This window comes from Fistularia commersonii, chromosome 2, assembly GCF_037954325.1.
Source record: "Fistularia commersonii isolate RoL2024-O1a breed Wild chromosome 2, RoL_Fcom_v1.0, whole genome shotgun sequence".
NCBI classification, from domain to species: Eukaryota; Metazoa; Chordata; class Actinopteri; order Syngnathiformes; family Fistulariidae; genus Fistularia; species Fistularia commersonii.
In genome coordinates, this window is record NC_141285.1 from 14,992,308 (window position 1) to 15,017,032 (window position 24,725).

General features: G+C 41.5%; 1 protein-coding gene across 4 annotated transcripts in view; it reads left to right on the forward strand.

The window, feature by feature from the left end:
* Positions 1 to 993: 993 nt before the first annotated feature.
* slit1a (slit homolog 1a (Drosophila)) overlaps positions 994 to 24,725 on the forward strand; it is an 87,075-nt gene continuing 63,343 nt past the window's right edge. For all 4 annotated transcript variants that reach the window (XM_086169706.1, XM_086169721.1, XM_086169714.1 and 1 more), the window contains exons 1-4: positions 994 to 1,325; positions 11,554 to 11,625; positions 13,852 to 13,923; positions 15,457 to 15,528. In XM_086169706.1, coding sequence (XP_086025832.1) covers positions 1,117 to 1,325; positions 11,554 to 11,625; positions 13,852 to 13,923; positions 15,457 to 15,528 — 425 coding nt within the window. In that variant the 5' untranslated portion in view covers positions 994 to 1,116. The remainder of the gene's footprint in view (positions 1,326 to 11,553; positions 11,626 to 13,851; positions 13,924 to 15,456; positions 15,529 to 24,725) is intronic.

Consider the following 24,725-nt stretch of genomic DNA (forward strand, 5'->3'; position numbering starts at 1 on the left):
TATGTTCCAGTTGATCTTTTAAATCCAAATGGCAGAGCAGGTATGACTTTTTTTAATTGATAATAAATAAACCTATTTCCCACCTGAAGCTTCTCTTTGTGACCAAGATTGACCTACACTTCTGCATCGCTTATTGTGTGTGTTTTCATCTTTTTTACCCTAAATCTCCAAGGTCTGAAGTGTAGATTCCTATCCTGGAAATGGATTCTTCTTCGTTACATGTTTGTATTTACACACACACACACACACACACACACACACACACACACACACACACACACACACACACAGCCCAAGCTACTTACAGCCTCTGGGTAGAGGATAAGCAGTGTCATGCAGGTTAGGTCTCTCTCTGGGGGTTCGCCTGGAGGCAACCTGAAAGAAAAGAGGGAGTGGAGTGGGTGGAAAAAGAAGAATATTTGGAGTAGATTTGGATAGTGAATAGATTCAAGGGAATGAAAGAGGGATCTGGAGAATGAGAGTGAGTTCAGGCAGGGTTCTGAGGGGGGTGCTATGTGAGGAGGCAGAGGAGGGGTAGGGGTGGAGTCGGGGGCTCTGCTATTTGTAGATCCTTGTGATGGATGACTGGTGTATGTGTGTGTGTGTGCGTGTGTGTGTGTGTTTGAGTGTGTGTAAGAGAGAGAGAGAGGGTGAGAGACTGGCTTTTTTTTCTTTCTGCTCTTTTCCCCATTCCCTCTCTTCAGGCAAGCAGAGCAGAGCAGGACTGAGTGAGAGGAGGACAGAGGCGCAGACGTGTGCAGACCAGAGCACAGCAACTCCACAAAGACAAGAGAGAAGAGTTTTTCAAGGAGAGAATAAGACAAACAAAAAAAGCCTTCTTTTCTTTTTTTTTTTAAATCAGCAAACTGTGGTGGATATCAAACTTACATCAAAAGAGATCTTGAAGAACAGGATTTGCTTTGCTTCACACCTCAGATGAAAACATTAGCATTTGAAATAGTTTTTTTTGTTTCTATTTATATTCACCGCAAATATATAATTACTCTCGAAGGACTGTTTGCAAGACTTTTTTTTTTTTTTTTTTTTTTTTTAGCACAGACGCATAAGGCAGACAGACAGGAATAGGGCTAAAAAGCAGGCTGTGAGTTGGTGAATATGCCAGTCAGAGTAAACTGTTTCGAGGCAGGCATGGCCAAGCTGGCTTGGATGCCACTTTGGATGTGGGTGGTGATGCTCTCTGCCCTACTCATGGGCAAAGCCAGTGCCTGCCCAGCTCTGTGTACCTGCAGTGGCACCACAGTAGACTGCCATGGACTGGGTCTCAAAATCATGCCAAGGAATATCCCCCGCAATACTGAGAGACTGTGAGTACCATCTGCCCACTGCCTTTGTGTGTTTGTGTGTGTGTGTGTGTCCTGTCCGTCTGAGTCTGACAGTCAAACTCCCTGACTGCGTCCCTCTCTCCTTTTGCTGTTTCCCTGCTACAATGCAATGATGCACATGACTTTATGAAGACCAACAGAGAACAATAGCCCCGGTGTGCTGTCTGTCAATCTGTCTGTGTCAGTCAGTCAGTCACTGGCATTCCAGTCATGTATAAAGAGGCACGAGGGACTAAAAAGACCTAGAGCAGATGTTTGCATTTCACATGTGTCCATAATTTACCTACCTGCTTTTATATGCTTGCTCCCCTTATTGTTTTTTTTTCTAATTAAAGAGACCATTTTAAAAATGTAGGTTTAAAAAGTAAAGTTTTGCCAAACTTTGTTACCTATGGTTATATAGTTTACTTTTGCTGCATGTCTGTGATTAGATTATAATCTGTTATCTCTTCATTTATATCATGTACGCAGTACAGTGCTTTGTCTTTTTTTTTTCTCCCTCTGCCCCTTTTCACTTTCTTCCACTCTGGGGAATAGAGACCACGAAACACACACACGCACACGCGTAGACACGCACCTAGCCGCTTCCAATGTCCCAGAACACTCACACTACAAATTGTTAAATCATGTAGAAAATTAAGCAAATCGGCTATGTAAGTGAGTCTTGCATGAAGATCATGTAGATGTCTTGTAAAACGGATTGGGCATGGGAGATGGAGGGAGAGGTGAGGCAGACATCAGCTTTCAGAGTGGAGTTTCTCTGTCTTTTCGAACATTCCTCTGAAATATTTATCGGTAAATCAAATGTGAGGAGTGCAAGGGGAAACAGATTGTTCTATTTCAGCTTTTAGAATATCAATCCTGAATAAAACATGGGGTGGGAACGAAGGAGGGAATGCTTGTGTCAGAGGCAGCGCTGGAATAGTGGGAACCCGCTGCATGCTGAGTGCTTTTCATTTTTAATTTCTAAGAACACATCTTTTTTTACTTTTTTTTTCTATGTTTCCAGGTTGCACATGTGCGCATGGTGTTTTAGAACTGAAACAGAGGGAGTAACATGGTCATTTTGTGGTTTCTTTTTCAATATGAATGGCCATTCACAAAATTTTCTGTCCCCTCACTCGAGCGTACTTTTGTGGTGAAAGTTGTTCATTGGTCGCGGACAGCAGGGGAGCTTATTGCATGTTTCCAAAGGCTTTATCATGATATCTGTTAAGGTTTCATGTCATCTGTTTTTTGGGGCGCTGAAATAGTTTGTTGTGTGCGTGTGGGTAAATGTGTGTTAGTGCATATACTGGGTCATGTTAAATATAGTCAGTACCTACCAAGAGGTCACACTTAACAATAGTGGACTGTTTCATGGGGCGATTAATCAAAATGATCATGGATGTCAAAACAGCCCACCCTAAACCATGAGCATGGCTAGATTTATGTACATGTATATTGAATTTGTGTGTGTTTATATAAGTCAAATGAATTGACCCCCAAAGGACCAAGTATGGGCAATTAGTTGGTAAAGACATATCTGAGAGTGGCAGTCATTTTTCACTGCAGAATATCAGTATATTTAAAAATGTGTTGCTTCAATTTAAGTGTAATGTGGAAGGAATCAACATTAGACAGTACAGTAAACACACCTGAGATGTACTACATTGTGTCTTTTTTGCTGGTATATTCTATATTGTTTGGTTAGTGGTAGTGATGCATACCATAACAGTGTCAAAATTGTATGAGGAGAGGGAAGAGGATGGTATAATGAAGAATATGTGTGTTTATGGGGTGGGATGTATATATTGAAGGTGTAGAAACAGACAGCAGAATCCCATTTGCACTTGTCAGTGTGGGTTTGGATCAGGTTTGACCCCTGCGCTCCAGAGACCGGTGACTGTAATGAGAATGAAGCGCAGCGTGTTAAAATCACACCCTGCCTCATACAGGCCACCGGCCACTCCCTCCCCCTGCATCCTCTCCATTTCATCTCTCGCTTTGCGCCTGTGTCTCATCTGCCTTTTCTCAGGTTAATGAGGGAAAATATCACAGTGGAAGAAATTTGGCTAATGTAATACCAATTAAATGGCTCTACATAATTTAAGATTATTGAATTAAGATTTAAAGCAGACGTTGACCATCTCTTCCTCTGCATTATCTGTCTCGTACATAGCCTGCTGATATTATTGTGCACCTCATCTGTGAATGAGCTGATTCACAGAGGGGGAGGAGCTGTTCATTACCATGTCTGCACTTTTATCTAATTGCAGAAAGTCAATTTATTGGTGAGGCTTTATGTGAGGTACCTCCGCCTCTTTATTCACATCGTGAAAATCCCCCCACAACAATGAAGAAGGAGACAACAGCATATGTGTGTAATTCTGTTCAGCTGAGTTTGTCCATAAAATTAAACCGATGCCTTCATATGTGAATAAATAACGTTTGAAAAAGACTCACGAGGTTTGATGGGTGAGACATTCCCTGGATTAGATCACCATGTTTATGTATTTTGAAGCTGGAGGTGGGAGATACACGTATGTGTTCACGTGCCAAGGAATGCCTGCAGTGTTTTTGGCACCAATACATGGTTGGTACAACTGACAACTCACCCAGTCACCTGATCCATAATTTACCCAGACGAGACTAAAATCAGCCTGTCAACTACCTGCCAACTCCGGCTCTGTGGCTTAAGTGGAAAGAGCAAGACAAAGAGATGTGGTGAGGAATGGAGCTGGAGGAGTCAAGAGTATGATGAGAGGTTGGCACAATAACTGAGGTGATCACTAATGAAGGGATTACTTGAGACGAGCGAGGAGTCATGTAACTCAACAACGGAGCAAATGAATGAATTAACAAGCTCATGTTATTTATTATAAAGGGCAAAATAGGTCTATCCCCAGGCAGACTGAATTACACACTTGTTCGTTTTTTACCTTCCACTATATCCATCCTCATTGCCAGTAACCCTTGAGGAGTGATAATGCCTGGAATGAAGATCATTCAGAGAATGTTTATGCACAGAGGAGGATTCTGAAATTACAGGTCTGGGACTCAGTAAGTTCAATTTACTGCCTGCACAACACAGCTGCGGTCTTCTCTTTTCTGAATATGGAGCTGGAAACCATTTCTAGCTCGGGTTTAATGTTTGTGAGCTGTCTTGTGAGGATTCTTTTGAAGGATTATGTGGTAAAACAAGTGGTAGATCAGGGAATGCAACACAGGTTGTCTGTGGCATTCTAAAATGATTTTGATTTCTGATAAGACACTTTTGAATGTTACATAAAGGTTCAAAAAGCACTACTGCAGCTGACCGACAGCTGAGTGTCACTGGCTGCTGTTTGTCCACACTAACCCAGCGGTCTGCTCCCAGGGGCATCACATCTACTTTATATATTTGATCACACGCGTGATAGCTAAGAAATGATGTTCTCGCTGGGATCTAACTGTATGTAAAAGGCTTGTTTTTACTGCCATTGCAAATAACTTTCTATACTTTCTAAAAGACGTAAATCTGTTAACACTTTGGGGACTAACTTCCCTTTTGGGGAAAAGACAAGTTTAAGCACATCATAATATTTTAGAGGGAAAACTGTTTAAAATTAAATTTTGGGTTAGTGTTTTAGTACTTTTAAATACAGTTAATAAAACAATAAAAAATTTCCCCTGAAGTCGCACGTGTGTGTGTGTGTGCGCGCGCTTGCACGCGTATGTCTGTGTACATGCATGCTTGCAGGCGTGCGTGCAAAATAATGATAAAAGTTGCATGTGCCTCTGAGTTTACATGTATGATTGCTTTGCACGCCTATCCAGCAGTGGCTGAATCTGAACAGACCATGAAAATAAATTTCTCTGAAGGTAACATCTTGGGCCAGCCCGTCAGAAAGGACAGGGATTGGGTGGAGGATGGGGGGTGGGGGTCATTTAACACTCCCTTGACATCACAGATATCACTGCATACCACATTTCATGCTAGTAAAGATGTTTTTGATGTCATAAAAGTATGAAAACTAAATCATGGGCTGTATTCTAGATGCAAGGAGCACTTGAAATATGTGCTCACCTGATCACTCTTTCCATTACTGCGTTCCATTCAACGGCATAGATTCTATGTAACACTTTGTCAGAAACGACCATATACTTTGAGATTCACAGTGGCTTTTCAAGGGCCTAATAAAGACTTAGAATATCTTTAACCGATAAATCTTAAAAGAAGCCTCAGTTGGTTTTAAACATAGTAAATAAGTCTTTCAAATATTAATCCCATTAGATATTATTAATTTGATATTTTTTAATCAGTTGTTTTAATAAGCGAGTCAGATTTTCCAGTATAGTCTGACCTTTCAACCACACATCTTCTTTCAATTGTCATTTTAATAAAATCACTAAATAAAAGCTAATTGATAGAATTTTTCTCAGTTTATTTTTATATTGACCTTTGATTGAGTCATAAAATGCTTTTAATATCTCCTCAGCTTTGGCAATCAGATGGCCTCAACAGCCAAAAGTTATATCATTGATCAAAGATTAAACTATTGCCTACACCAGGACTTTCAAAAGCAATATTCACAAATGTTATAAATAACATTCTGATGACTTTGCCATTAGTAATCAGTCGCAGATACTTCCATTTGACATATTTCTTCTTTGTAAATAACAAAGTAGTTGCAAATACATTTTTGTTGTTTGAGTTTCTTTATTCATGTATTGCATTTGGGTTATATTCTTTCAGATGAGCTGATCTGGTGGAGTAATGATACGTTATTTTTTTAGGGTGGGAGAATAAAATGCATAGAACAACTCTGCTAGAATCAACAGGGAATTTCCATGCAAACATATTACAGCAATCAAATTGACAGTCATCAATGCATGTCTGACAGGCGAAAGTCTTCTCTATCCTCCATGTAGAATGACTGTAACATAATGGACGTGCCCAAGCAGATGCCTCGTCCACATGATACACACTCCTGCAGCCTAAATGCATTCATGCGGGACTCAAAACCGCAACAGAACCTCAGCATCTGTCACTGAACAAACTCAAGACGCAGTATAAACCACGAAAAACCCCTTCAACCTCTACTACAGCTATAATCTGTGTTTTCTTTTCGCGCTCTGTGGCAGTAACACAGACTGGAACAGATGTTTAATTGATTCCCTTTTGCTTGAGTGAGTGTCATAAGTTATCTATCTTTAAGTAGAAAGCGTCTGCCTGCTACTTTTCCACTTTTGTCATCTTTCTGAACTCCCTACATCCCTGTCCCAGTTACTTTTGTTAAACTTTTCTGTACAATGTATTGCTCTGAGTTTTCCTTGTGTTTTTGACAAGAATGTTGTGGTAGGCAAGGTGAAACAAATGCTTAGATAGGGACCAGTGACTTTGGCTTATAGCATTTTTTTTTTTTAAATAAGCAGTGAAGGCTGTGGGAAAGTGTGTCCACAAGGTGTGTGCATGTGTGCGCGTGTGTATGTGTGTGTGTGTCCTGTTATTGTGTGGGATTTACTTGATGTTTACCTTTCCTATCAAGAATCTGGCTCCTGAGGCCTGACTGAGCAGAATGAAAACTGTAAATAGCCCTTGAGGAGCCCAGGAGGCGGCAAAACACTCTCAGACATAGTCTTTACACACTGCACAGAGAGGCACACTTAGACGCTTGCTGACGCACACACACACTAAAAATGTACAGTTGAAGGCCTTAACTGCTTGTCTGAAAGCCACATTTGAATAGAGAGGGAATGTTTTGTTCAAGCTGGGCAGAAATCTGACCTCTTAGTGTGGATAGAAGTGCTCCAGTTATGTTTAAGTGTGTGTTATTTTGGTCATGGTGGTCTGCTTGCTGCTCTCTTACTCTCTCTCTCTGCTTCTTTCTCCATCTCTCTGTTTTTGAGTTGGAGGCTCATGCAAGCTCGCATGGTGTTGCTTTGTTCATATACTGGTGGTATATCAAAAATATAAGTTGCTTCCCATCTTTCCTCTGCTATCATTTCCCATACTCTTTGACTACCTTGCGCCACACCATCTAACTCCACTTTCACTCTTTTCTGTCTGTCTACTAGTAGACTATCTTGTCTCCCTGTGCCTCTATCCTGTGTGTTTCACGGCTGTCAGGTCCATATGTTGCACGGTCTGGAGGAGAAGGAACTCCGCTTTTCTCCGACTCGTCAACCTGTTCAGTTCATTCATTAGGGAAAGTGCTCGCTGGTGTAATCGAATAGCATTTTCAGTGTGTGACTGTGGTGAATGAGCATTCACAGTTTGGTGTCACGGGCCTTTGTTCATCAGTTTGTTTACACTGTGAGGAGTTTGGACAGCACATTGCCACAGACCCTCAATCAGCTGGCTTCTGCCCTCCCTGCCAGGCGAAAGCTGTTCAGGACAAATGGTCCCGTGGTGCCCGCAGCAGTAGTGTAGTAAGACCGTACAGCAAAATGTACACACCTTAATAAGTCATTTTGATCTAATGTCAACAGTTGAGGCACATACAGTAAATGTTTATTCAGCTCTAAATTGCAGAAAACCAAGCCACTTGTCCTAAATTTCCTGCTGCACCAGGATTCTGTGCCTCCTAGGAGCAAAAACAGCAGAAGAATCAGTTTAAGTTCATCATCAGGATGCTATTAGCTGCCGTGATACATTTTGACAAGCAGACCCATGCAGAACAAAACACTGTGCTAAGGGATTTACAAGGATGTCTCACTGAGATTTACACCTTGTTCACTTTATGGAGCCAGGGGCTGAGCTGGATTTAATGGATCCCATTATTCTCCTTTCAATATAACTTTGACCAAAAAGTCCTGATCCAAGAACTAAAGGTAATCTTGATTTGAAGGGATCTTAAAATCAAAATCAAAACAAAAGAAAACAAGCAAATGAAAACAGTGAGGGGCACTTCAGACACAAACAAAAGAGCAAAAGAGACCCTCCCAAAACCCAAGGAAAGTTAATGAACATACACTTAGCTTGAAAAATACTTTTTGCATAGGGGCTACAATGTCTGCCGGCAAAAGGCTGGAAGTCCAACCACATTTCCCATTCTATCCCATTCCTGCTCTAGTTAAGCCATTTCTGAATCACATCAGCTGTATCTGCACATGAGAGGCTATTGAACAAAGTGATTCCAATAGTCGGCTGACTATGAGAGTCTGCCAGCCCCAGGTCTATGGATTTCTTGTGTTTTAGAATTATGGTCCACTGTAGCATTAAAATTGCACAGTAAAAATGGACAGATTTGTGATACTTTTGTGATGTGTTAACCTCATTGCAACCAACACAAAATCATTTTATGCAGAGGTCTGGTTCGTGTGAAGATACTGTATGGTACTGTTCCACTGTATGAATATTTATTCCCATTATGGTGTGTTTCTGCATAAATCATCAATGGTGATGAAAGGATGTACAATCAGTAGGCATTTCACATGTCATCATTAAGTTGTTTTGCTACAGCCAGGTCCCAAAAGATCGCAAATTGCCTTTCCATGGGCATTTCTGTACATGCCAATATGTGTGCTTACGTGCATTCCTTGATACAAAACATATATATTGCCTTTGTGAGACACAGAGACTATGCGGATATTTGTTTTGCATTAGTGACCCACTATGTTTGCTTACTCTCCCGCTAGTCTTGGGGATCCATTTCATGTAATGTTGCTCAATGCAAACCAGGTCCCCTCTTTGCTGAGGGACCCCAGCAGCTGGCAGAAATACACATAATGAGTTTTTCAGCATTGTTACAGTGGTCTCACTCTTTGAATTATAGATGTGGAGCGGCCGAGCTGCTGTGTCCACTCAAGCGAAGAAGTACGAGGAAGTACTTCTTTGCATCAATCAACCTGGCACTGAGGATGTAGATGGATTAGATAGTGATATCATAAATTCACTGGCTGTCTGGGTAATGTGTCAGTATTGGGAATTTTTACAGATTTTCCAGAGGATAGAACAGATTTAACTGCAGCACATGAAGATGGAAATCATTCAGTGTAGAGACTGGAAATGATACCCAACGGTTTACTGCCTTCAAACTAAAACAGCATTACTTTTTTTGTGAAAACAAACCCAAAGTCAACATCTGTCTATGAAAATGAACGGGTGCTTTTCTGCTCTGCCAAATACTATTGCTTTGCTTCCTTGATTTTAAAAACATAAAACCACCAATGACTGAGATTTTAGCTACTTAACGTTTATTTGAGAAATAGACTTTTATGCTGCAACAATGATTGATTGATTGAGATGATTTATTAAGAAAGCAAATGCTACAGTCCTTTGTAGATTCCCCTGCTGAAGTTGCTGCTTAAACGTTGTTTTCTTCATCTACACTGAATTTAGAATCCATGTCTGCCTACCTTTTCTTTTAAAATTGAACTTATAAATACACACCTACTCTTCAGTGCACATCTGACGCTTCTTGACATCAGTCAAAGCACAAGATGATCATCAAAAACACAGAACAACGGTAGCGATCCACCACAAGGATAGAATAGTCCAGTGGGTCAGGAGGCATGATCAGCTGGAGGACTTACTGAATAACATCAACAATTGTTGCAAAAAAAAAAGACTTGCTTTGGTCCCTAGAGCACATTGAAGCATTATCCATAGAATCCATAGAATAGCATTATCTAGTCATCCATAGAATGGAGTTTTAACATGTAGTTAGTGATACTCCAAGTTGTTGTTTGCATTTTAGTTTGGTTGCACAACACTTTTGAACACTTCAGAAGCCCACAACACTTTGAGCACCACTTGAAATTCTCAGCTTTTAAAATGGTATTAAAACGGTATTGAAACTTCATCTAAAGACCTTTGCAAAATTGGTCAACATCAAAATTATTTTGAAAAGAAACTGCTTGTGCAGCCTCTATGATAAATGAATGATGTAGATGAATGATGACAATTCTCACATTACCTTCTTAAGCTCAATGTAACTCCTGGGGAAGAGAGTGGTTTTCCTTTTTTATGTGGAAGTAATTTTTCCTTTTTTTTCTTCCTGCTATCCTTCATGTTAACATCGCTCTCTCCTCTCTGTCTTTCTCTTTTTCATGTCCTCAGGGTGTCATCAATACTGACCACCCCAAAGATAAGAGATTAGGAAATTCAAAATTATTTGTGGCTTACGTGTGCATATCTACATACGAGTTTGTAATGAGCACCACATGTGTGCGAATCAGTCCTAGCTAATGAAGCCCAGTCCATTATTTATTTCCCGTGACCCTGTCGCTTGGCCTGTCAATGCACCTGTGTACACACACACACACACACACACACACACACACACACACACACGCCATCTGCCTATAATGACCATTCTTTTTAGTACTGCATAGTACTACAGTCCCTGGAGTGGTCATTAGACGAAAGGGGGAAAGAAATCCCAGCTTTCGGCGCAGAATTGGAACAAGTTTCTTGGTTGTGCTTCAGGGCGAGGAGTTGGGGAAGGTCAGGGTAGGGTGGGCCCATAATACTTAGAAACAACAGTAGCTCAATGAAATACTGAAGATTTTGTCGCCTGTGTGGTATTTGTACAGTAGAAATTAGTTTTTCAGTTTATTATTTAGTTGAACACAAATGTCTAATTTCTACTGACAGGATGAAACACAATTATTCCTACACATAGTACATGCTTTTATCATTTTGTTATTATTATTTACGTGATTTAACTTAAAGAGGCCCCATGGGAGTTCGGTTAAGTTAACATTTGATCACGATTCAGTGAAATGCAGTGCAATTGCTTTTCATTATTTTCATACTCCACAAACTAATGAGTGGTCCCTCTGTTATTGATGACTGCGTGCATTGCCATCTTTCAACTGTCTTTCTCCTGTTTTTCAATGATGGCCAGCTCTCAGCAGGGCAGCTGCTTGTATTTTATCAACAGCACTTAGCTTTCTGGCCTCGTGGCTCTCCCAAATCCCCTTCGCTGGCTCTCACTAATCCCTACCAATAGTAGAGGGACATGTCAGATTGTAGTTTTGGGTGTCGTTGGGTGGGTGGTTGGCTGGAATAAAAAGACAAAGAGACAACTCAAACGTGTCTTACATTTTAAAAGATGGCAAGAACAGATCGGTGAAAATTTTTGATGACTTCAAATTGATACCTTACTGAGGCTTACTTTAAGTCTCCTCAAAGTCAACTTTGAGTTGAAAAAGATGCAACCATGCCACTGTCTGCTGAAAAAGTTCTAAAGGGAGAATAAAAATGAATTATTCATTTATGATTGCGTGTCTGTCATTGCAGGGAGCTGAATGGGAATAATCTCACACGCATCACCAAGAGTGACTTTGCCGGTCTCAAGTACCTTCGAGTTCTGTAAGTACTCCATGGTCAAGTGTAATGAGAAATTTTGTATAGTATGTTTATTTCGGTGCTTGTCAGCACCTGAGTCGGCCCATACATGTCATATGCTTTGTGTCTAGTCTTACGGTTTATGTAATGTGCAGACTTTCTAATGGTGTTTCAATGACCCTGTAGCCAGTACAGTGAAGCTGGTTCTCTTCAGAGTACACCCAACCCATGAGTGTCAGTGGTAATTGATGTAATTGACCTCTCTTACTATATTTTCCTGCCAAGTCACTCAATGTCCCATATGCTCGCACTCATTTCCCCCCATGTCAACATCTGATGAATATGTAGAGGTGTTGATCCCAAACAGTTGAAACATTCGATTGAAAATACTTAATCTTTATTGAAATCAAACATGACCTGTAACATCAGGTCATAAATTAGACTTACTCTGTATATGCTAACGTGTCCACACACACATGCATATACACATTGGCATGCAAGTAGAAAATTGTAGCAGCTGTATCTAGATTTACATCTTTTGAATGTAAAACGTAATTCCTGCTGCTACTCAGCATATGCTTCCATTTTCAAGTCTCTTCGTAATTTACCCATCCCCCTGCCCGCTGCTTCTTTTCTGAGCCACAGCCGCTTGTTGTTCCCCCTCTTGTTGACCTCTGCCTCTCCTTATCTGCACCACCTTCTACCACTGCGTGGAGGGTAAATGCCTACATGTCACCAGCGTGTTACCAGTAGGTGTGAAGGAAACAGCTTCTTGCAGGGGCACTTAAGAAAGAACCCTCTTTGCTGTAAAGCCTTGTTTTTTCTTACAGCTTTCAGTACATGCAACACGATACTTTAGTGAAATATTTAATATATAGATACATCAACATGGTATCTTTTTGCAAAGACAGGGGAAAAAGTAAGCCACTGTAATTGTGGTGGCTGAACTTAATGCAACTGACCCAAGATTAACTGCTGGCTAACCTATCATGGTACTGACCTCTGGGCTGTCCTCAGGAGGAACTGAAAAGGAACAATGGTTTATCTTTACAGTCAGCTGCCATCTATCCTGTCCGTCTAAAATCAACACAGCTGATTTACGTCTATCACTGTGACACAGCTCGCAGAGATGGCCTAAATCAGACTGTTGTGAATATCTTCATGTGTATGGGACCGAAACAGAGTGCGAGAGGAAAATCAATTTACTGCCGGGAGAAAGTAACTAGAAAGAGGAGCGGGGGCCAAAAATCCACATGCCCTTCCGACTATCTGTACAATTAAGTTTTCAAGTCAAAACTACTCGTCATTATTTCTTTTTTAACTTTCATCTAAATTCATGAGAAAAAGATCTGAAGTGAATTGCACATTTCTCTCAATGTTTATGAAGTGCAAACAGTGATTAGCATTTATATTTGATGGGGAGGAAAGCCAGACTGCTGAGTTGCACTATGCCGTGGCCTCACAGGAGACATAAGAGGTGGCCTTCAACACAGAACAGTTGTATATGTAATGAAGGAAAGTTCCTATTTCTTCTAAAGCGACTGGATTCTTTTCTCCCTGGCTATTGTACCACTTCCAAAATCATCCAAACTTCTTTTTTACACATTAGCTTTGGCAATGTAGGTGAGGAAGGGTTGTGTTTTGCTTTTGTGCATGATTATGATTCAAAGGAGATTTATTTCATATGCATCCTTACAAGTAAACAATCTAAAACATTATGTGTATGTGTTCACTCTTGATGTGCATGCTTTTTATGTGTCACTAAAACTCTTGATGTGGTCCCTGTAACTTTGACACAATTCAGCTATACCATCCAACAGGCACAAATTCACACAACTTTCTTTCCCTTGATATTGCCAATTGTAAAAATCTTGAAGCCCAGTTCAGTTTCCCCCGCACACTCTTTGACCCGTGCCTCTGTTTTGTGCTCTTCCCGCCCAGCTGCAACACCCCGTGGACCACACCAGAGCCACACTTTCTTTGCCACCTAGAAAAACTTTCCTGGCTGGTTGTCCAGCCTTTTTTTTTTTCCCCAATATTCCACACAGTGCCCTCAGTCCACACCACTGCCCTCCGAATGTGTGTGTGCCTGCACCTAGTGTGAAAATACACATTGAGAGAAGTCTTGCAATTCTTTGATGAATCTAGAGTGACTGTGTACACTTTTGAAAAATGTGAAGAAGTTAACAACCCACAGTATCGTACAGTTTCTAAAAGCTACTGTTCTATCTACTCTGTCTCCTTGTACAGGCAGCTGATGGAGAATCAGATTACTGTGATTGAGCGTGGGGCCTTTGATGACATGAAGGAGCTGGAGAGACTGTGAGTGCCACTCAGGGCTGTCTGGAGAAAGGCCTTACAGAAATAGCCCAGTTTTGTTTCTTTTCTAAACTTAAACTTCAAACAAAAATGTCACCCTTCAATTGATCTCAACTGAGCACTTGTATTAGGGGAATGCAATGTTACTAACAGGAGGAGCCAACTGTAATTGGTGGCTCAAGTGCTTGGCACTTTTCTGTCATTCCATTGAGGTCTGATGGTGCTGAGAGGGTGCAGCGTGGGCCGGGAGTACTTTTATTAGCTTTGCCTGACAGGAATGCCCTTAGCGGTATATGTGGGCTTAAGAAGCCTCCCACACCGCGGATCCCGGCTCATCTGGACAGCACCGGGACCCCCTGACAGCTTGTAAACCCGCTGTGAAAATGCACAGACAAACATCGTCAACCATACCTCAACCGGATAATTAACAAATCAATAGTGTCACTTACATGGATGCATGTGAGGCACATTGCTTCGTGGACACATGTTGTCGTGCATACATAGTGGTTAACCTATGAAAGACTTTCCCCTGATCTGAAACCCACATTAACAATTTACATTACTCAACTCAAGGCCCCGTACTGCTTGCCTTCCCTACTTCTCCATATTCAACTGGTTCCAAAACTTCAGTAGACCAACTAATGTGCCAGACCAATGTGGAAATTAAGCGGCTCATTTCTCTAATGTTCAAAAGCCACTAAACCACTAGCAGGTAGAGTTCAGTGTGCTGCAGCAGACCATTAATGCCCATTATACACTAAATCTCCACCTCAGTTGGCCGACCACTTTTCTCAGTATACACAGTGAGTGGCACAGGTCCCAACATCTGTCTCAGAGCATCTAAAGGCATTGCAGTGGCCTGTCTTTCAGGTTTTCAGCATCTCAGTGCTTCAGTCACTGCATCCACTCCCATGTGCATCCAGTGGGCCAGTCATGAGGGAGACAATTGTGGTTTTCAAAAGATTAGCAGCAGTCTGTTCCTCATTGACTTAAATGTTGTATTTGCATAAAGCCTGCCAGTCATAGACGCATGTTTTGACATGAACCCCCTTTTCCAATGATCATTCTTGCACAACCACTGAGTTGATTTATAAACATATGTATTGATGGTTCAATTTAGATTTAATCTGTGCATGTTCGAATAGCCAGTGAATGTAATTCACTTGTTTAAATGGGAATGCAGCTATTCCATTACGCTTGGAAAAGCCAGCAGAGAACTGAATTCTACCCGGCAGAGCATTGTAATTTAACTGTGCAGATAATTTACAGTGCTGTCTCTGACTTGCAGTTTAATTCCCCTGAACTTTCAGTTGGATATTTATGTGACATTCAGTGCAGACTGAAACACAATAGCCTGTGGCTAAGCGGATTCTATGGCCTCTTGCAGAAATTATTCACAGCCTACACACTCAAGGGCACACATGCATTGACACAAGCACACGCACACATAGACACCAACACATGCAGGCAGGCGCGCATGCACACTTGGTCATGCACAAACAGATACACGGATTGATCATGTTTTCCTTACTACAGGCGGCTGAATCGCAATCAGCTGCAGCAGCTTCCTGAGTTGCTGTTTCAGAAGAACCCCGCCCTGTCCCGATTGTAAGTAAACTATTTGCTTTTTTAATCAACAGTAGTTGATAAAAGTAAATACACTGTTATTTTTGTTTCTGGACCCAGGTGACCTATTGTTGCTCAAACATCTCATGGACTACAATGTTACCCTGTAGGGATTCCGGTGGTCTGACACTGTCTACCATGATTTTAACTCATATAAACAATAATTATGTTTCAGTTATAGTTACTTGGACAGCCATCACCCCTAATGAACAATCCATTTTTTTCTGGGGTGCATTGTTCTTAATCTTGTTTCGACAAAATGTACTGGATACACAGAAATCTCAGTTCATCTCAGGTTGGAGGGCCTCTGTGCTAAGTCATCTGCATCATCTGTATGTGATTGTATATGTGATAGCATTTACTGGTGAAGGGAAGTTGGTGGAATGGTGAAGTATGAGCCATGGCATATGTAAGGCGATAAACTTGGTGCCTGGGAAGTGAGCTCTGTGTTGCTTAATGAGATCATTTTGCCCGTGTCTTCTCCATCCTCATTTTGTGTCAGACCTTTAAAGCAAATCCCATACTGTGACACACACCCACACGTTCTTATACACATGCATTGCATTGAGGGACGCGATCCCAGAGTAATGCTAAACTTTTATTCCCATCTGCAACAATGCTCAATGAATGTTTTTTTTTTGTCTCCAGGATAATCAGTGTCCCTGTTGCTAGATGACATTCCAGCTCATTTTTATTCAGGTTCAGATTACCTGGAGCATCTGGGAATAATGAAACACAGGGACCTGGAAAAATGATTTCCCTCCAACCTATGCACATTGTGGTTCTAGCCTATGATCCTTGACTCGGCCCCCCATCTGCTTATCTTGTGTTTGATGTTTAACTCCATCTTGAATCTATCTAATCTATCTCACCTCCCCGTAGCTATCGCAACATGTCACCTATCATTATGCGTAAGTCATCCTGGAGGGTTTTAGGGCATAAGCCTCATCCTTTGAGACAAGGCTGACCTGCTTGTGGCTTCCTAACACTGAGCTGAGCTGTCTATGTAGCTGGAATGGACACATAGCAGATCGAGGCCTTCCAGACCAGTGGATGGCCTTGAACAAGCATGATTAGTCCATCTGGGGCAACAGACTCTGCCAACAACCAGAGGATTGTGCTAACACAGCTCCCCTGTTTCATCCAATCTAACTTCACGCTCATTATTCTAAACCTTACTCTGGGTCTTCAGCCACATTCTGGAGAATGAGACCTTGGTTAGCATTACCTAATCGATTCACAATGTGTCTGTGTATACACTCATTTGTTCTTTATCCTTGGCTGGATAAAAGAGAACTATAATAGAGCATGAAGCTTTTCAGGTGTGGACATTTCCTACGTACTTAAGCAGTTAAAACAAATGTACAATCCAGTGCTGTGGGAGTAAAAATAAAGCAATCTGCATGGTGCCCATGCAAGATTGACAGATATTACTTTGAAAGAGTTCTTGCTTGTTAAAATTAGGTCTGGTAGTGTGGGATCAGGAACAGCAGGAAAAGACAAAGATTTTTGAATGTGTTTCTTAACTCCTGATGTGTCTAGGCCACACGGTGGGTTCTGGTTCCAGTCTGATGCGGTTAGGTTACAGCTTGTCTCTCTGCTGCCAGCAGCTTTTAATGGACTTAAAAGGTTCTCAGTTCCCGGAGGACGACTTTTGCTGCTGTTTCATTTGTGCTTGTGTGTGTGGCGGACAGAGACAGAGAGACAGAGACAGAGAATATATAGCTTCATATATGTTTGTATGTGTCTTTGCAAAACCTCAAAGTGCTCACTGGGGCTTGTTAAGGTTCACCTAATGATCCTTACCAGAGAAGTTAATGTAAAAGACCACAGGCCTAGGGTGGTGTTCTATCCCAGATTTTTCCTCCTATTTTTGACAGACAATTAATTGCCCCCCCTTTCTCTCTCTCTGTTTCTCTCTGCTCTCGGTCTTTTACTCTGTTTTTTGACTCTCTTTTTGCCATTCTGGGTTGAGAGATTGGGGCACAACGTGTAAAGTATCTGTTCGTGCTTGGCGTCCTGCTGAGAGGACAAACAAAAAGTTGTTGGGGGTGGGGCTCTTGTTCTCATTAAAATGTGGAGGCAAAAGCCAAGAGGGCTTACAACAAAAAGGCTACTGGTAAAATGAGCGGAGAACTGTCATCCTACAAGTATTTTTTAAGCACTTCACTTCCTAATAGGGTGACACTGGGAACAATGGCCTTACAGCAGGTCAGATCCTGGCAGCTTCTTTTACATATCAATAAATGATATATCAATCAATAACAATGTTGGTTGGAACTGCATCAATTCCATGGTTTGTTTATCCTGAGACTGTGCATACTAAGACATTCATATCAACATAAATGTCCTGCTTCAGAGATCAGAACCGTAAGGAATAAAATAAGAGTAAATCTAAAGCACAGCATGTATATCTTCTGCTCTGTTGAGAGAGATGAATGGGTTGCTATTTGCTCCCTCACTTATCTGGCTTTATCCCCCGTCTGAAAGATACCAGACACTGATGCATGAGGAGCAGAGCAGAGATAATTGCAATTGATTAGAGATTATTAGAGATAGTTAGAGTTAGTCAAAGCTGTCTGTGATGGATGGCGGTGACAAAAAAGCATGGGAATAGTGGTGCATAGGTGAGAGGAACAGCACAGAACGTAAGTGAAAATAGAGTTACATTCATCACTGTTAACAACCTATATCCCCCTTCGCCTACTGCCCCAGAGTTGTCCTCATCCCATTTCCTCTAAATCTCAGATCTGTAATCTACTCATCCACGTCTGTAATTACTGTCTTTTCACCGTGGGAGAGCTCCTACAGGAAGGACAGGGGGAAAAAGGATGGAGGGAAAAATAGGTGAGAGAGAGGACTGCAGAACAGTTAGCCTGATAGCTGGCCCGGGGGGAAGAGCATCTGGTTTAGGGTCAGGGTGGGTGAGCAGGAGGTGGGGTATTTTGTGGTTTTTCATTAACTTGTTTGCTTGTTGCCACCACAAACATGTCAGCAACAGCACATGCTTGTCTAAAGGAATGTTGCTTTCATAATGGCTGATGTGTGCTATTTATTGGTGGAGAGAGGATTTCCCTTGTGGTTCTCCCATGGAGGTTTGAGTTCAGAAGAGGGAATGGTGTTGTGCGACCTGTTCAACTGGAGGAGCTGAAGGTATGCTGGCAAAAGAGCAGAGAAGATGCGTGTCTCTTTCTTCCCTCAGATGTTTTTCCATCCTTCATTTGTTAATGCTTGACGACGGATGTACATAAAATCTAAAAACACAAACTGAAAAAAAACGCTGGCAGTGTGTCCTAAGAGAGAGATCAGGGGAGAGATTAAAACCATAAAGAGGCACAGGATAACTATTATATTCCCTATAATTACATCCCTGTGTGCTAATATATGGAATACCTTGGCGGGAATATACAGGGGATCACCTTTTTTATATGGCTTCAACTGTAGATTAAAGTAAAACTTCAACTACGTGTTGAGATGACTACTCAGAATTAGCATCTAAGGGATGCTGTGTTTTCTGTTTGTTGATTCTTCGTTGCTAGAGATTGATTCACTCATGCCTGGATTTCTTCTCTTTCGTCTAAACAGTCACGCCTGGAGATGGTTCTTTGTCACTGTAGGTGATTGCCCACCATATAATTGACAAGCAAGGAAAGCCAGGCAGTAAACATCTTACAAATGCATACATAGTTAAAGCTAGGAAAAGAAGCACAGCCAGTCCCTATTTTAATGTATCCTCTGATCTCAGAGAAGTCAAAAAAACTAAATTTCATTTTTAGTTTAAAGTTTTCTGTATTAGTATAATGTCACAGTTTAACAAAGACATTACAGTAGATGCGTTGATTCATTGCACCTTATTCATTTTGGGTAAATGCCAAGAGCCGTTTTTGTGACGGTTAAACATAACATTTTTCATCAAGACAAGTTACAGTAAAATGTTTGAGCTCATAATTATAGAAAAAATGGAAACAGTTTATCATGGTATGGTTGAAAAAACACATCAGCTACTTTAAGTAGTATTTGCATTTGTCACAAAAAAAAAAAGACAATCTTTTATGTTACTGGTCAGAGGTAGGACCCACATGCAGACACCAAGACCCCACACCTAAACAGACAGGGTTTGAAACAGCAAGTTTACTTTGACCAGGTGAACAGGCACACACTGTCTTGGTAGGGCAGGAACAGGCAGGAGGATGCAGGGCAGGAACTGGCAAACCAGGCAGGAGGACCAAGCATGCACGGACAGGGTGAGGGGAGCCGTATCGGGGATGGGCGGCTCAGTGGAAGGAGCTAGCGTAGCAGACGCTTGACAAGATGTATGCCCAATAAGTGCTCGCCTAGACCTGACATTTTAGGCATAGAGTTAAAGGACATAGAATGGGTAATATGCTAAACCATGTCTTTGCTGTCGTGTTGGTACTTTTCTTATAATAACTTTCTCTTTTCATACAGCATATATTGGCTGATAAACTATCTTTGGTTATTCAGGATGTTTTCTAATGCAAAGATAGCAAATCAGGTGTTTTGACATTTTGCTTATGGCAACATGAAGGACTAATGCAAATTTTTTTTGAATTCTAAAAAAGAAAGAATTTTTATACTGCTGTGTGCGTGCATGTGTGTGCGTGTGTGTGTGCGTATATGTCTGTGTATATGTGAGATAGAGAGAGAGAGAGAGAGAGAGAGAGAGAGAACGTACCCATGCGTGTCCATGTTTGTGTGCCTGGCAGGCTATTAATGGCCCAAGCTGGTCATTTCCCTCTCTTTGTCTCTGCTGATGAATGACCCACCTCAACGTGCAGGGTCTCTCTGTCTCTCAGAAGACTGTTTTGGCCCCCTCTTGGCAGCAGACCCTGTGGCAACCCGTCTTCATCGTAAGGTTACTGTGCCATCAATGGCTGACATCGTGATTTCTTGACTGCAACTTTAATGTCACAAAGTAAACACATAGAGCAATGTACAGATTTAGCTGGAGTCAAAGTTAAATCACAAGAGTGTGGCTACAGAGTGGAATCTACAAAATTATTCAAAAACCTCCGCTACCACTAAACGTAAGCTGCCTTTTACCCCTTATAAACTTTTGAGTTTTTACACAAAACTCCTGACCTAGAGACTGGCTGAATCCAACTAGGCAGGTCTCAATCCCTGCCCCTCTTCCTGCCCCTGTTCTTGTCAGCTGGTAAAAGTGGCTTTTATGGCTTGTCACTGTTTTCTTTACGAGTTGGACTGTGTGTGAGAGAGAAATGCAGACCAAACCAATGTGAGGAGAGCGGAAGCCAAAAGGGGGTAATTTAAAAACCACTCTGCCATCTGAAATATTCAAAACCACAGCACAAGGGGACCAAGAGAGAGAGACAGAGAAGAAAAGACAGGCCGAAGAAGAAAATGGTCGAAAAAGAAACAGTAAGCTGGTCAGAGGTGCAAAGAAAGGATGCCACAAAGAAGCAGAGAGACAGTGGTGTTTATATTTGTTGTGTGTCCTTCTTTGTGAATAATTGAACAGATGGATTGAGGCTTGTAAAATATTCACACTAAAGTCCTGGGACATCAGTGTTTCATATGTGTATGTGTGCTCCCAGTATCTGGTGCGTGTTGCCCTACATGCCCACTTATACCAGTTTTGATATTCGAGCAAACATACATGGGCACATTCTGCTACAATGACTGCCCAATTGTACATATGCGTAATTTGTGAATGTGTGTGCATGCTTGTTCTTGAAATGGGAACTGGCCTGGTCATTATGAATTGATACGGCATGAATAAGACATCACAGTGTGGTCTAGATCCGTCATTGGTATACACACACACAGGGATTTCACTCGCAGAGCGGCTGAAGAAGCCTTCTCCTCCTCCTCTTCTCTGTGCCACAGCTGACAGTTTGCCTCAGTGATGGCTTGCTTCATCTGGTCCAGATTGGAAGTGACACACAGAGGAGAAAACACTGCCCTCATGTCCTCTCACAGATACAAACACACACACTCCTTGGAATCTCCAAACAAGGGCTTGTGGAATGTGACAAACCAGGCCAGCCAACAGCAACCCATCTAATACAAGTTGAGATGTCTCATTTGTATGTGGAGAAGTGTGCGTTTAACTGCTCTGCACGGTAAATTAGACTGGAGTATGAGCATAGATTTATCTGAATGAGAAAGCCAGGTCATACATCACAACCTTAATTGAATAAAATCTCCCTGCAATCGGTGTTTCCCTGATCCAGTACATCTGTGCATGTCGTTATGCTTCAGTGGAAGATCTGGCATATCCATCACCACTAACCCTGGATCCTTTTGCAGAAGGGCTGTGGGTAAAGAAAACTAGACTCGCTGTGTGTAATCTCTTGTTATGAGCTGCTAAGGTACAGGATGCATCCAACAATGTGGAGCACAGGATTGGATATATCCCAGGTGGGCTCCTCCTGGCACGGGTGGGTGGCGGGAAAGTTTTAAACCCATGAAAAGTTTCCTTTGGTCCTTTGATGCAGAAAACAAATCTACCAGTTTTGCCCCGTGCATATGTCCAACAAATGTACAGAAAACTTCTATTTTTTTTTTTCCTATGACCTCACTCTTTTATATACATTGAACAGAGCAACACAAACAGTGCCTGAGCCAGCCTCCTGAGAGAACACACACAGTGTCCGTTCATATTCCACTTAATGTACCAAATCTGCCGCAGGTCCAACATCACTGCAAATCACCACCCCCCACCATAGATTCTTACAACCGTGATGATTCCTTCAATTCTGGGTCAAGCACCAACCAATGCTAAAAGTCAGCAGGAGTTAACCAGTCGGGATAAAAGATGACGATAACATCAGCTCAGAATTAAGTTGCTGGCGCTAATGAACTGTCTATGGAGCAAAGTTGACCCGAACCTGATACAAAATTAATTAATCATATTTGTAAATGCTTGTGGAGGTTCTCAGTCAACTTGGTCATGGTTAATTTTTGTCAAAATCTTTTTGTAGCGACTACACTTGAAGAAAATCAAGTTCAGTTGCCACAAGAAGATTTTGACATGTTTGTAAATGGATGATAACCAGACAACATTTCATCCTGAATGGGCAGAAAAACATGTCCAAAATCACAGTGTTGTCTGTATTAAGGAAAGAGGACAAAATGAAATAGGATGGAAAATCAAACTACTACTGCTAAATTGTATTTCTTCTGCTGAAGATCCGTCTGTTCATGTACTAAACATGCAAATCTTCTAAACCTGCTTAAAGAAGGTCAGTCAGACTCTGTGTGTGTTTTCTTCCCATGTTTCTTGCCCAGAACTCCCACACTTTCTTTGGATCTTTTATGAATGCATATGCATGAGTGGGAAGATTGCAAGTTAGCATTCTGTTCTTCTGTGGCTCACAAACTGCATTTTCAGCCATGTGTGGTATGTTTTAGGTGTTTATTGCTAGTAAATTAGCCTTAAAATTTGTGTCTGTCTCATTCCAATTAAAACCAACAAGATTAACTGCTGAAGAAAGAAAAGAAAAAACAGCATGCACACACAAAATCACACATGACATTACCCACATACCCACATACACACCGCCCTAGAAACCAGTGCTGTGCAGGGTTTTGACTTGGGTGGAATACACACTGAAAGCAGAAGTTGGTAGGTGAAATAGGTCAAGGAGCTAAATATCTGGTGAGGCAGATGTGACTCAACTGCTTGGGAAATCTGTGGTATAATGGACGGAAAGAGATTTTAAGATTTTTAGTTGTGTCCGTCTATATGTGTGTGCATATATAATTATGGGGTTTAGACACATCCCTTTATCCCTGGAAGAGGAATCTCGGGTTAAACTCCTTCCTCTTCCCCATGGCTATATTACAGTGTGTGCGAGTGTGTGTGGCAAGCGCACATGCGTGCGTGCACGTCTGCATGCTGTGTGTCTGTGTGTGTTTGGACTGTGTCTCCACTGCGTCTGTGGTATACAGGTCCATTCTCAGACTTTTATACTTAGCACACCTCCAGGTCTTTTGTTCTAGAGACTCCACAGGCCCCAGAGATACTTCCACACAGTGGCTGAACTTGAGAAGATGGTGTGATTTTCTTCATACAGAAGAAAATTAATAACACAGAGGTAATATTGACTCTGGTTTACTAGTTTCAATTTTAGCTATCAAACTTCAAGATGGTCAACTGGCGCACGTTTTTCTGCCAGCATGGTTGAAGTCTCCTTGATGATGTCTTCTGACAAAAGCTACATGAAAAATATTCTTCCCATCTTCCGAGTTTTCAAAGGTGTTATCTATGAACATAGCCATACTAGATAAGCCTAAAATCAATGCTCTCTTCTTCACAGCCTTGGTGTCTTATCCGAGGCTCTAACAGCAACGCTCTATAATCCTCACAACTTTTTATAAAAAAATGTGTACTTTGTACTTTTAATGCCCAGCCCAAGAAAGCATTACATTGCTGCAGAATGAGACATTACACATTAATATAGTGCACAACTGTGAACATCTGTCCTTAGAGCTTTATTTTAGATATAAAGGTAAAAATCATTGAAACTCTCAGTTCGATCCAACATGGCTGTTAATGAATTATGTTTTCATCCTAGTATTTCAGAGAAATGATTCATAATATGATTGCAAGGGGGACTTGTTGAAAAAGACAGAGAGCATCTGATGGTAGTAGTTCAAATAGTTAGGGTATCAATGGTAAAAATATTTATAATACAACCAAAAGCATCTTAGCTGTGTCTACCATCTCTGCACGTTACTCACCTCTCAGACAAACAAAAGACACTTGTCTGCTTTGGTAAGGGAACTGCCCACATTCCAAGTGGTGCAGAGCCAGTGTGCATAGCAAAAAAAGAAAAACTTGACTGAAACGTTGCTTTGCAATATTGTTTTCCTTTCAAAATACAGTCTTACAACTATCACAGCATGAAGCAGTGATCTTATTAACCTCAAAGTGTGTAGTTGTGTATATGTGGACAAGCTTATGTGTGTGCATATGTGAGAGAGGCAGAAAGGAAGAGAGGACGGAGGAGGCGAGACCAAGAGATATTGTTTTTCTGTGTGGGGGGTATCATTTATTCGTAGCTTTGTACACAGTGAAAGAGGAAATCGCTTGGAGGTGGTATCGATTCCCTTTCTCGCTGTTTCAGTTAAGGGCACACAGATATACGCACATGCGCACACACTTACCCCAACAAAATAAAGCCTCCAAAAAT